This window comes from Schistocerca nitens, chromosome 11 (genome assembly GCF_023898315.1).
Source record: "Schistocerca nitens isolate TAMUIC-IGC-003100 chromosome 11, iqSchNite1.1, whole genome shotgun sequence".
NCBI classification, from domain to species: Eukaryota; Metazoa; Arthropoda; class Insecta; order Orthoptera; family Acrididae; genus Schistocerca; species Schistocerca nitens.
In genome coordinates this window covers 177439856-177454389 of record NC_064624.1, presented here as the reverse complement: position 1 = coordinate 177454389, position 14534 = coordinate 177439856, and the positions used below count along the sequence as shown (strand labels likewise).

Sequence of the window (14534 nt, the reverse complement as noted above, 5' to 3'; positions counted from 1 at the left end):
AAAAGTTTTCAGTTTTGGGAAGAGATGGAAGTCTGGAGCCGTATCAGGTGAACAAGGTGGGTGTGGCAACAGTTCATACCTTAGTTCATGTAATTTTGCCACGGCGACGGCACGTGTGCGGGCATTCATTGTCTTGATGGAAGATGACTTTCTTCCTTGCTAAACCTGTCCCTTTTATCGCTTATCTTGTGTTGCAATTTGTCGAGGTTAGTATAGTTTTCTACAGTAATTGTTTGCCCAGTGGGGAGATAATCTACTAACAGAATCCCCTTAGCATCCCGGAACACTGATGCCATGACCTTTCCTGCCGAAGGAACTGTCTTTGCTTTCTTCGGCGGTGGAGGATCAGTGTTTCCATTGTTTTGACTGTTGTTTTGTCTGTGAGGTATAGTGGTGCACCTAAGTTTCATCTGTGGAAACAAACCGGCGCAAAAAATCTTGTTCGTTTTTCTTAAACGGGCCAAACATTGTTCCGATATGTCCATTCTCGTGTGTTTTTTGATCCAGCGTCAAGAGCTGTGGCACCCATCTTGCAAATAATTTTTTTCATGATTTTTGGCTGACCACTGCGTGTATCATCATCTAAGCTCTCCTGACCAAATTTAAATTCATTTGTCCACTTGGCAGCAGTTGAATATGAAGGTGCAGAGTCCCTCAGTGTATTCTGGAAATTGGCATGAATGTCCTTTGCTTTCATACCTATCTTTCCAATGTTGCGTTAACGCTGACCTCTCATTGTGATTCCGATAACTTTCCAAACCACCCTCAGTCAATGTAATATATTATCCTAAATATAAATGAAAAAATGGATTGTGTGTATATTGTTCGTTGTTTATCCTACAATTATATTTCAATGCTTATTCCATTTCCTTCGAAAATACATTCTGATCTTCCAAGACTTCAGCATAAATGTCCACAGGAGTGCAAGCATACAGTCCTTTTTTGACAAAAATTCAGGCACATCATCACACTTCTGCTAGCCCACTAAATCACCCAATCTTTACCTCGTAGAAAAGGTGTGGGACTATTTGAAGCACCAGGTGAAATACAGTCATGGGATGTAATAATAAATGAGTTAATTTATGAACACTGAAATACAGGTTTCATTTTTGGGACAAAGACATTATGCAAGTGCTTCAATTTTTATTTACAGATACGTGTTTGTACCAAAAAGATTCGACTGAAAAGTGACGACTGAATATTTTGGTTAGTTCTGGTTTCTTCCACAGTAATCAGAATGCTAAATAGTGTTTAAGCAAATTAAGTTGTATCATTGTTCAGTTGTTAACATGGTGCAGTGTCAATAGATTATTTCTGAGGGTCAGCTGTAACAGAAGGAACAGATTAAAAGCAACATTTTGTGACTCAGTGATTGTTTTATAAAATATGTAGGCTTTGATATTCCTTACTTACAGATATTAATGGACGGTCAGAATAAGAGTGTAAAATGCATGGGCATTTATAAGTTGGGGCAAATGCCCAAAATTCATAAATGCCCAGGCATTTATGCATTTTAAAGCTCAATAAGCAGCACTTATAAATAAGATTTAAGTTGTTATTTCGTATTTGAAATAGTTTTGTAACACTGCCTCTTCAGTGATTGGCTAACCAAGTTGAAAAAGCTGTTTGAGAGTTAGAGGAGAGTTATTAGGGAAAATAAATTGGGACTGTAAATGTGACTTTTTATATCTTTGAGGTCAATTCTTGGGGTAGTACATGGTAGAAAGAAGACACTAAAGTTTAAAAGTAATGTTTGAAATAAAGTATAATTTATATGAAGTAGCTAGATAATATTTTTACTGATACTATGCTACTGCAAAAAGTTGTTCTCCATGACTGTAGCTACCTCAAGCACTTTTTCGAAATTCTGAGGGCACTTGAAACACTTTCGATGTGCTTTTCCATTATGTTGGAATGCGACTGTTTGTATTTCTTAAAACAATATGTACAAGATACTCCTTTCCGCTTTTAATTGAAAAAGCTCCAATGCGGTTCTTCTGTCTTAACCATCTTGCAACTGTCCGATAGCGCATTGTCTGTAGCACTCTAAATTACACAGATGAAATTTTGTTGCTTGTCACTCAACCACACAGATTTGAATGACTGTCAGATGGTCATGCCAGTGTTGCCAATTACAATTAAGTAACCCACAGAACTGCATTCATTACCTGAAATTACGAGCAGTTACCAGCAACTCAAAATTTCATCTACTACCTATTTCCAATAATAGCAGTAGCACTAATATTTACTTACAATTGGAATTAGAGTAAAAACAGTTTATCGATAATGATTTTAGTTAGGGATGTGTCACATACTGATTGGAGCCCACAATTCCAAGAACTGCGCACTCTCTAGGAATTGACTAGTATTGGAATTGAACAATTCCAGCGAGTTGGGCATAAATTCTTTGTTATTCTTTTTTATGTTGGTGTTCCCATTTTATCTTCACAGCAAAGTCGCACAAAAATGGAGAAAGAAAGGAGCAGAATAGAAAACTATGGTCTCGGATGTTGCTTCATCTTACAATAAAGCATTCTTTGTTCTTTCACTGAAAACAGTTTACATTTAAGAATATATTTATTATCAAGAAACAGTTGCCAGCTGTTGAATACAGGTTGTATGCACCTTGGGGAAACCGGGAAATCTGAGAAAAGCCTGGGAATTTTTTCCTCGGGGAAAAAACAGAATAATTTTTTTTAAATTCTGGGAATTTCTCATTGTTTGTTTTCAGTTAAATTTTTGTAATTTTGACTGATAAGAAATGATACTCTAACATAGAATTTTATGTTACCCCCACTACTTCAGAATAGTACCAGCAGTAAAACATAAACAAGAGCATAATACCAAAAGTAAACTTCAGTTGCAAAGAAAATACTCCACTCACAACAGCAAAACACAGTGCACACACAAGCTTCTGCCGACAGCAAAATGTATCAAAGACTTCGCAATACTTCGTAACAACAAACTGCTTTCGATGAGCATGACATCACAACTGTTTAAATTTCTAACAGGTTGCGGGAAAATATTGTGAATGGTGGTTTGAGAAGTGTTGATTTGAAAATAAATTTCCATTTATGCAAGATGAAATACATTAAGTGTGAGAAAGTGTGATGAGTTTCTGAAATTGCAGAATAACACTTAGAGGATCAGTCAAGCAGAAAAATTTCAAACTGAGAAGACCAGTCATTTATGCCATTACTTAAAAGTTTACTGGCACATTTGTGTTTGATGTATCTTAAAGGGTAACAAATGCTTAAAAAAGACAGTTTCATAGTTAGCTTTCCATATTTATTTTAGTTCTTTCATAGATTACAAATTACAGAATAACGATGACAAGAAGTATAATTATTCTAAAAAAAGAAAGTGGGTGTAAAGTGAATTCTTGGGCAGTTTCACCCGTAATTGGCCTTTATGTGGAAAACTCAAAGTGCTCGACGGAACATATATTCAGCCAGGTAACCCACAAAATTTTCGGCACACAGTAATGAAATTCTGCTTATCAGGAGCACTCTGCTGCTGCAATTCAAGCTGTGCTCCTAGTAACCTCCCTACGCATGCCCTTGGGAAGAAAGCAAAAAACTAAGTGTTGCCGCTCATTAAAGATCTTTCCAAAAAGTGTTTCTGCATTTTGTTTGCAGAAGTGTGGGAAATTCTATGGCAGTGTATAAAACCCTTCACCATTCAAGGGATTGATAAGTTTGACAGCTCTGATGGAGAGTATATTGCCACTTAATTTGGAAAAAAGTACTTTCACCAGAGGAATAGTGTACTTTCATCTGGGAAAAAGTGTATTTATAACTGGGATATCCTGGATTTTTTATCTTCTTCTTCTTCTTCTTCTTCTTCTTCCCCTGTCCACATATAAATCCTGATTCAGTAATTTTGTTTCCAATAATATTCAGAGATTTGACTCGGGTAGAGAGTGAGGGGGGGGGGGGGCACTGGTAAAAATAAGGAGGATATTATAAATAATATAAATGATAAACAACTGTAAGCAATATGTGCCCTTCCTTGGCACAAGCAAGTTGGAATGCTAGTAAAAAACAGGCTTCTCTTCTTTCCTTTCATTCTTAGTTACAAACAACGCAAGTGTGAACACTTACCAACTATTAATAAAATCGGGAATATCGTCCTGTTCCCCTATTTTAATTGGTAAATTATATATTATAGCAGTAATATATTCTAGCAGTAAAAACTTTAAAAATACACTTTATTTATAAATGACCAGAGTTTGGGCATTCAAGACTGCTTCAGGCAAATGCCCATTTATAATGTCCTGCCTGCTGGGTATTTGCCTGACCCATGTCACTAGGTCAGAGTGATAGCCCTTTCTCCTTTTGTTTTGTAGTAGATGAAGGGTTCTCGCCGTTGTGCTGCTTATTAAGACCGCGCTCCACGAAGTCTGGATAATATGGGAAGAATTTTAACTAAAGGATCAAAAATTATTGAATATGCATATGGTATGGAGTTTGAAGAATTTACAATTGAAAGATTGTTAACTTGCCATCACACGCTTGCACGCAGAGGGAATGCCTTGGACACTTCGGTGCCCTTCCACGAGTTGTCTTCAGATTTCAACTTTCGCAGCAAGTGCAGAGTATTAAGTGCCGAGCAATCACAAATGCAGTGGAGCACGAGACATCAACATAAGTAATTCATCACTCAATGTGATTCTCTCAGTGCACAACAAGAATTAACATCCAGCAGAGGAAAAAAAACATAACAGAGAAGACTCTGTGTCTTGCAACATTATTACCCATTCTACTGGATACTGAAATGTGTAGGCATATGGGGAAATGAGTGGGTACCAGAGCTGAGGAGGCTTACAAGGAAACCAGTGTGACACAGAGCCTTGTAAGTCCTGTCCAGGATCGTCTCACAGTAGTCAAAAAACCGTGGAAGTAGTTGTGCAGCAGTGGCTGGCAGTGAAACAGTAAACTGTTGTCGAGGCAATGGACTCTCTCTCTTTCCAGTCGCTGGTGGCAGTTGCCTTTAATTGTCTTCGATTTGTACATCGCATATAAACAAATGACTTCATATGCCAGTGGGAGGATTGCACGTGCAGCAGACTGTGGTCCTTACGGCTTACAAGTCACCTCGTGCCATGTTTTCAATAGTGTTTCATATCCTGACAAGATGGTAGAACTGAACTGGGAACCTGCCATCTGTTTTAGTCGATGAGACAAGTGTAACAAAACATACAAAATGGGAATGTGTGGTATCTCGCAGATTATATTGATGAAATCAGCTCGGGTTATCGACTGTGTTGTCGTGTTACAACTTTCCGATGGAGTTCCTATTCTCGTCTTGAGGTAATGATTACGAGTAAGAAACTTACTGAAACTTTGCAACACATTGTGACATCAACTTGGCTGATAACCTGTGATTTCATCAAAGCATGTGAAATATTGTGAGCTGTCTGGACTAAGTTCACGGACTGAACGTTTTAGTGTCAGTATGACTTGACTCGTCTTGTCTTACCACACTGATCATCCAAACAACCCTTTGTAAATTATTTCTTCATTAACCTCATTCCCCATTACAAGCAGTTTTTGAGAGGTTTCATACACACCTTTGCAAGTGTGTGCATGTATGAACTTTCATGAAAATATTTTGATATTCTAGTATGGAATTTTTAATCTTTTATACATTTTAACCACTTGTATAGCATAAAATTTGTCATTGTTGCCCCAAAGGTGACTTCTGGTGTCCGTTCCTGAAGCAGTAAAGTCTTTTATTGTAAAGTGTTAGTTTTTTCCTGGAAGACTCGTCTTATCCAGAAGCAGCAGTTCTGGTCGTGATATGAAGAATAATTGTGTAAACTAGTTCATACAAGCGATGCAACAGTGAATTGAATGAATCTGTACAGTGAGTGAATAATGCCGTCACCATGTCATTTCATAGTTAAAGGAGTAAATATGCAAAGGCAAGTATCTATGACCAACACACAAACTACAGTCCTGCTAAACAAGGATGACTGCTGGGAAGTAAAATAAGTATGTAATAGATAGGTTGAGAGGTAAAGAATGCACTTATTTACTGTTTGGTAACACCGAGCGAGGTGGCGCAGTGGTTAGCACACTGGACTCGCATTCGGGAGGACGACGGTTCAATCCCGTCTCCGGCCATTCTGATTTAGGTTTTCCATGATTTCCCTAAATCGTTTCAGGCAAATGCCGGGATGGTTCCTTTGAAAGGGCACAGCCGATTTCCTTCCCAATCCTTCCTTAACCCGAGCTTACGCTCCGTCTCTAATGACCTCGTTGTCGACGGGACGTTAAACACTAACCACCACCACTGTTTGGTAACATTTTCAAATAAAGTTTCTTTGTGTGTGTGTGTTTCAGAAGAGATCGTAATGGCTGTAACAAGCACACAGGACCACAGTATCGTAACTGACCTGCGCACACTGCTGGAATCTGGTGAGGGTGCGGACGTGAAGCTGGTGGTGGGTGGCTCTGAGCTGCTGGCCCACAGTCCCATACTGACAGCGAGGAGTCCAGTTTTTGCTGCCATGTTGCGAAATAACATGAAAGAAGCCCACAGCCGCCAAATTGAGATAACAGACTTGCAGGAAGATGTGCTAAAACAGCTACTGTGTTTCATGTACACCGATACAGCTCCGCAGCTAGCGAGCATGCTGGGCGAAATGATAGCTGCCGCCGATAAATACGATCTGCCGTCGCTAAAAGAAAAGTGCGAGGAACAGATAGCGCAGGGCCTGAGTGTCGAGAATGCTGCAGCCGCCGCACTCCTCGCCGTGCTGCACTCCTGTCCGAGGCTCGAGAGTGCAGCCGTGGCCTTCATAGCGACCCACCCCGAGGTGATGACCTCTGCCGGCTGGATAAATGTCTTGCTGGGCAATGCGGAGGCTGCAGCTCAAATATGCGGTCTGGTGGCGGCAGCGACGCCAAGAATCAGGTATGTGCAGCAGTTTGTTTGCAAGTTAATCACGTCATTGAACACTGTGTTGTCCTCTCGAGCTGGCATCACCCTGGAACTATTGTCGTAGGAACTGTGCACGGTAGGAAGGGGGCTACCATTCCACCTGCTGGAGTCCTGCAAGATTTCCGTGAATAGGTTCCACACCGTGTCCTCAATGGTCAGATGTTATCTGTTAGATTTAAAATTGCGACTGAGTGAGAGGGCACTGCTTTTAAGACCTTTATCTGGTCATTTACATTAACAACTCGAACATGTTAGGATGCATTATTTAGAATAGTTTCGGTTGATTTTTTGCCCAAGCAGCCCTATTAGTATGTGCTCTCTCAGACTATCATCACAACACTAAATGATTGCCTTATTTTTCAAAAGTGGCATTTTGTTCAATAAATTATTCTTGAAGTTGTCTTGTTTTTCAAAATGTAGGAATGAGCCCTACTGCATAGTGAACTGGACAATACGATGGTTGTTAAACAAAGATGGTGACTAATTTTCAAACATATTGAAGAGGTTATTGCACTGCCACCAGGTACCATCCCTGTCTAATCTCAGCTGTTCTTTGGCAGTAGTGTCTTGAATGTGGTTGTAACTTGAGCCCCCCTCTAAAATTTTAAAAGGGCAGAAAGTTGAATCTTTATATAATCATGTTTTGCCTTCTACTGAAGAAGCCTGTTTCAAAAACAAAAGATCTTCACAGGGCTTACGGCAAATCTACAATGTCTCGTGCTGCTTGTGACAAGAAAATATGCTCACTGGATTCTTGGACAAGCTCGTGCTCAAAAGTAGATTGGAGTTGACATTTGCAACTAACGTAAACAATGTGTCCAGGATAAAGGGACGAATGATAGAAACAATGAATTTTGGGTATATTACGACATTATGACTGAACGACACAGTACAGAAGTTCAAACGGGAGGGTCTCATCTGAAAAAGCACACACCCAGAAATTGGCCAGTAAGGCCTAAGTGTGACTAAATTTTTCAATACCACAGCATGGTGTACGTTCCAAGATTGAGCAGTAAAACACAAATGTCCCTCAACAGCTGATGAAAGATTGTGTCCTAAAGAAAACAAGGGAACTCCATAGAAAAGTGGAACTGTCACTATGACAATGTGTGGCTTCATGTTAAAGAAGCTGTTACTTTTTTCAGCAGAATTTCCACACGAGGATAATGTTTGTTAATTGTGTACCAGGTTTATATTCCAGGTTAAAAAGGTCGGTCAATGTGACGATAGTCTGTAACTGCACTAGATACCATTTCACGAGTGTTTGCAGCGTTTTCTGAACAATGGACTGTGGAACATTCACCTGTCGTGACACAGCTCATGCACTACTTGAAGTTTGCACATTGTGTCCATCATTCTCAACCGTAGCAACAATAACTTCAACAATTGGCCATCTGCCTCTCCCAGGATCAATTCCCCAATAACCGTGTCATATAAACTTCCAAGTGGTGTTCTTAAATTTGGGTGAGGATCTCTCCATATTCCTGTAATGCATTGATACTCACCAAGAGCAACAACGCTGTTTCTGTTTTGATATAACATCTTTGTGAGTAAAGCCAAGCCCTGCCCATCTTGTCTAGTCCTATGTTGACTGCCTGAAACTGTAATTCACACTGATGCTTGTTTGAATTGCCATACCAGTGCCAGCACCTAACAGCAAGTCGTACCACTAAGACTACAAGAAACGCAAGTCGTGCAGCGCACAGTCTGAACATCATTCCTATAAAGTTGGGAACCCTTGTATCAGTTTTCCGTCTACACTGGCTCAGGTAGCAGAAGTCTCATTAAAACCATCCTGCACATTTTTTCACTACGAAAATGGTGTATTGAAGACTTTAGGGGTGATTTTGGAGCGATTATCAAGAAATTAAGAAACTGATTTGTGGAAGTCTTCCAAAAGTGGATGAGAAGACGGAACAAGTGCATCACTCTTAATGACAACTTGAAGGGAAATAAAATTTTTTCAGCGTCAATTTGTCTTTGTTGAATGACCTTTGTATATTGCTTCTTTGGCAAAAATTTTGAAGGTACGAGAGATAAAGCTGTGAAAGTAAAGCCGTGTTTCAGCATACAGAAATGGCTGAGACAGGGAGGTGGAGTAGATGCAATATGTAGGGTGGAGGGAGAGTATAATATTACCTTGTCAGTGAGTTACATCTTACTTTATTTCTGTGCCTACATTTGTAGGAAATGAAACACATTCTTTTGCTTCACTGTTGTTGAACTTGTACCCTAATGTTGCAGTCATCAGCTGGACAGTACTTACGTGTGGATCTTTCCACGCCAAGTGGTCTGGAGTATCTTACATGACTGTCATGGATTTTGATAAAATTTCATGTCTACATTTGTGCATTTTTCCCAGTAAAAATAGTTCAGGGCTCTGTAGTGTGTACTTTTTCTCGTTGGTATTAATGATGGACTTCTGGTTCTACCAGACCGTTGGTCACCCCTGTTCTGTATTGGATGATTTGTGTGTTTGGGCTAGTCTCACTCGTCGGTGCCTGCGAAGTGACAGCTCCAGGGTGCCATCTGGCAGACTTCCTCGTGGACACACTCTCACAGTTTTCAATTATCTCCCCTTAAGTCGGGGGTGGTCTATTTCTGTTGTGTACTACAGTCCATCGTGAACTGGAGCTCTACCTCGGTGCCCAGCACCTGAACGTAGCCCACCAGTTCCCTTTCTTCTTTCTGACAACAATGTTATTTGGTTCCCCTGTGTCAGTCATTTGAAGGGGTTGGGTGTTTTCAATGTCCCTAGCTTTCTTGTCCACACCTCTTGGGGCTCAGATAGATAGACGCTTCTCTGCCTTTACTGGTCATTAGTTCTGTCTCATCTGTGCTATGGTCGTCAAGTTTATGGATCAGCTGCTCCTTCAACGTTTCTCCTCTTGGACCCAGTTCACCATCATGGCACCCGTTCAGCCAGCAGTGCCTTTCGCACCTGCCCTGTCAATAGCTTTCTGGTTGACACTGGGATACCTGCCCTTTCGATTCAGTGTTCCCATCTCTGGTTTCTTATGCCATCACTTGCTGGTCTCCAGCTCACCTACCTTGCTCTATCATTTTCACAGTTTCAGGCTGTCACCTGCCCGCCTTTGGATAGGTTTACTGGTTGGGTTCCACCTTGCTTCTCCCTGCTGTGACTTCTTTCTCCACTTTCTCTCCTGGCCACTGTCCCTTGGTTAGTTCCCCGAATTCGAATGGATCTCTTCTGGGGTCCAAAAGCCTTCATCATTCCAATGGTGTTTTCACTGAGCATGCGACCCCATGTCTTCAGTTGACATGGAACACCCTCTGTTGCCTGCCCCTGGTGGGGCATTTACTGTGGAATTGATGGCCATCTGATGCTCTGCTTCATTAAACGGACTTCATTCACCAGAGTTTTGTTATGTTTGGGCTCAGTGAGTGGCATTCAGGCTGTTACTGAATTTTTCGCACCACCCCTTAGTCTCTGCCATCGATGACGTTCTCACTGATTTTACTGATGCTGCTTGTTAGGTTGATTTCCTTTGGATTCCAGCCAAGTAGGTATCCCTGGTAATGAACATGCTATTCATCAAGCTGGGGAGGGCGGGGGGCAGCATTTACCCCCGCCCACCCACCAATCCCGTTCTCTGTGATCCCTCTGGGGATGGATTTTCTGCTTTACATCATATCCCTTTTTGTTAAATCGTGGGCCAACTCTTGGGAGACTACCTCCCTACCCAATAAACTTCTTGCAATCGAGGAGATTTGCACAGTGTGTCGTTCTCCCCCCCAGCCTCTCCCCAGCGGAATCTGCTGTCTTCATATTATCCATAGTAGATTGGCCGATTGTTTTTTTTACTACGCAGTGAGTCTGCCCCACTTTGTAGTTGTGGGGCTCCCCTCCAGATGATCCATATTTTGCTGGGTTGCTCCACATATTGGCCCTTTACACTAAATATGCTCCCCTACCTTCCTCGTCTCAGGTGTTAGCAGACGACCCTCATGCTATAACGTCTGTCCTTTGTTTTCTTTGCAAAAGTTGTTTGACGTCTCAGATTTAAGTCCTCGAATTTTTCTCTGGAATTTGAGTTGCTCAGTTAGCGTAGGTGTTAGTTATGGAGGCCTTGACCTTACCTCCACACTCACCAGGTTCTCCCCGCCATTTTCCTCACATTTTGTCTGGTCTGTTGTGCAGTTTTGTGTCTCCTTTCTCGTGTCTTTTTTTCCGTTTATTGTGATAATGGTATAGTGGGGGTGTCGGGACAGGTCAGTGGGGGTGCTATTACCCCACTTCCGGTAGTGTTTCTGCGGTACCCCTGCTCTCCCAGTTTCCACCCAAACCCTTCCTGTTCTTTCCACTTCCTGCTGCCCAAAGATCCTTTTACCTCCCTGTTTGCCTGTTACCCTTCCTCTGGACTGGGACTGTTCTCTTCTGCCTGTGTTGTTCCTCTCATGATTTTTGTCATCCTACATCATGGGGCCTATGACCTCCCCAGTCAACCAACAATCTGAAGGACATTCCATTGTGGTATTGACGTGCTAATTCTAGCCTCTGTCGCCATTAAACAACAGTCAGCACGGATGTGTGAATAGGTGCCTGCCGTGGAGGCCCATACACAGCCATGTTCGCTGAACAGTTTACAAACTTCTGCTTTTTTGACTTTGCTATAAATAATTCTTATTAAAATTGCCATTAAATCTCTTTGTTTAGTTTAAGAGAGTGCTAGAAGCTGTAAAAGATAGTTTCCTTTCCGTAAAATATTGCCAGAGATACTGTGCACAAAGTTGCCGAAAACTCGTCAGTGTACTGTTGACCGGAGCACTATGGGGTCAAACAAATAACTATATCTTGGCAGTTACTGCACTGGAGGAAGTAAAACTTTACCAGTGTCCTTTGGGAACGTTCACACACAATTTCGGCTAAATCCGTGATGGTCATTGGCCCCGGTATTATTTCTGTGAGTACTGCCTGTAATTTTTGTTTTCTGCCATGTTGTGTTTGACAGAGGTGGTAACAGGATAGTTAACTCTGCCATGTGACTAGAATTTCACATAGAGTTCCTATGTGAGTGTACTGTTCGTTTTGTACAAGGATTGTGAGTAGAATATTATTTTTACCTATTTGCCTGAAAGCTGACCCAAGAATGCCCATACATTTGTGGCCTTACTGTGCCACCTCAGTTTCCTGTACATTTTCTTACAGTGTTTCTGGTATGACACAGCCACATGTCAGTTTTGATTATTGCACACAGCACGTTATTGTTGATAAAAAGAATTGTGCCGATTACGGTTTACTTTGCAGGGCGTCATCTGTGGAGCAGACACAGGACTTGGCTGAGAAGATGATAGTGGCAGCTAAAGCTGCCCGAGTGGACGAGTTGCAGAGGCTGCTGGGAGTGGGGGCACCAGTCGATGCGAGGGACAACAATGGGTACACCGTCTTGCATCTGGCAGTGATGAATGCAGGTGCAGAATCGGCTAGACGTGGCAGAGCGAACACCTACGCGCAAGTGGCAGCGTACACCGGTGCGGAAACTGTGAAGTGTCTTCTGGACGCGGGAGCATCTGCCAATGTGAAGGACAAGAGTCTGCAGACACCTCTGCACGCAGCTGCGTATCGGGGTGACGTGAAGATCATGTGGACACTGTTGACGGCATCGGCAAGGGTAGACGTTAAGGATCGTTGGGGGAAGACACCGCTCCACTGGGCTGCTGCCACAGACAATATAGAAGCAGTGAGGGCACTGCTTCTGGCTGGAGCAAACAAGGATATAAGGGATCACAAAGGTCTTCTACCCATAGACGTAGCAACTGCATTCACTAGAGAACTATTCAGTACTTACTAAACATTACATAAATGTTGTTCTACTTCCATACCTCTTAAATATTAAGATGGATATGTAATTAATTTCTGTTGTATCACAGAAAATGAAATAAAGCATTTTTCAGAATTTCTACTCTTAGCTAGTTAAATTTGTTACAGATTGCATTTTGTGTCTCGCTCCCCACCCCCGAATAGAGCAAATTCAATTAAAAGCATTGTAGTATCAATATAAACATCTAATTCTTCAGGTCCATGTCAAACTATTTGAAGCTTACTGCATATAAGTTTTATCTGGATTCGTCAAACTAATCATTAAGAAGGGTTGCCCCTAGATACACAGTTGCACTTTACAGAAACTGATTTTGTATGTATTTTATGATGCAGCTACTCCATGGTAGGCAGTCAAACAGCTGTTAGTGTGCTGTGTTACAATGCTGGAGTCAAGATATATTCTTTTCTGCAATTTTTTGTTACGTAACTTGTAAATGAGGTTTTGCTTTTTACCAGTGTTAAAAAGTGTATAGTTACCCCTATATTGCTCATTCCTGCCCAAGCCTTACTTGTATTGCTGCAATTATAGCAGTGTAGATGTCCCATTTCATGAGTCTTCTGAATTGCATTTTAGAGATCTTCTGTACATTCCATGTTCCCATTCTCTGGTTAAAGGTGGTCGTATTTTGGGATCCACTACCAGTTGCAGGAATATAATTACTGTACAGACCCCATTAGTCATTTTCATTTATCAAATAATTGTTTTGGACCCCATTACAATCCCGACCTATTTTGTGCCTCATAAGTTTAGTAGATTTCATTACTCTGGTACCGCACGCCGCGGAATTTGAATCCCCGCCAGACGTCACGGATGCCAAAGACCCCTAGAGGTCTGTGCACTATCGCCCGCTCTGCGGGTCCCGCCGTGTTTTCAGTCACTTCAACCCCGTGACTGTTCTGGTCGCCGTTACAATTACCACCATTCTTCTCTAGATTATTAGGTGATTTAAACAGGTAATGATTCAGTACATTATTTCCCTTTCAGTTCATTTAAGTTAATTGTTACTAAACACAGGGTGATTGGGTTGCTTGTTATGTATTACCTACATATACTAATGATGATTGTGTAGCGGCACCACAGTTTAAGATAGGGAAGTTAGATTTGGTGCAGTATTTTGGAGCCTACAAGTTACAGCCAGGTGCGGGTCGGATTGCAGTAAGTTACACTGACCAGCAGTTGCGAAATGGAATGGAGGCCACTGGGGCCATTAAAGCACTGAAAAGAGTAAATGCAGTGGTTCGCATGTCGCAAGCTGTAAGCAGAAGGTACCCACTGGTGCAACCGGGGTGTGGGCATACGTGACCCGGAGTGATGCGTTAGCGAAACAGAGCCGCAAAGCAGAGTATAAATAGGTGTGGTTTTCTAATGAGATTCATCAAAGTGTGGCAGCTCTCCTGGACGGTGGCACGTGTCACACTGTCAGGCTACACGTGGCAACAGATCTGGCGACAGCGTCCCAGTACACGGCGCGTCGTCGGTTCGACACTGAGGTCGACGCGAGGTCCGCAGCCGGCCAGGGCGGGCCACTCTTCGGCTCGCTACCATGGACAGTCATCTCGGCTCCAGAGACGTGCCGGAGACTTACAAGGCGAGGGCCGCAGGTTCGGACGCCGGAACGGGAGCGGTCATTGCCGCCGCATTCCCAGCTGTGCCAGCCGAGGAAGAAGCGGCAGCACGGCCGGCCTACGGATCCCGGCGGAGTCGACGGATCCCGGCGGAGTCGACGGGGACGGTGGCTGACGA

At 42.3% G+C, this 14534-nt stretch overlaps 1 protein-coding gene across 4 annotated transcripts in view; it reads left to right on the top strand.

The window, feature by feature from the left end:
* The window catches only part of LOC126213304 (poly [ADP-ribose] polymerase tankyrase-1-like), a 48108-nt gene extending 35230 nt beyond the window's left edge, over positions 1-12878 (top strand). For 2 of the 4 annotated variants that reach the window (XM_049940985.1, XM_049940983.1), the window contains 2 exons: positions 6348-6921; positions 12218-12878. In XM_049940985.1, coding sequence (XP_049796942.1) covers positions 6359-6921; positions 12218-12761 — 1107 coding nt within the window. In that variant the 5' untranslated portion in view covers positions 6348-6358 and the 3' untranslated portion in view covers positions 12762-12878. The remainder of the gene's footprint in view (positions 1-6347; positions 6922-12217) is intronic. The other 2 variants (XM_049940986.1, XM_049940984.1) reach the window with 1 other exon arrangement.
* The last annotated feature ends 1656 nt before the right edge of the window (positions 12879-14534 follow it).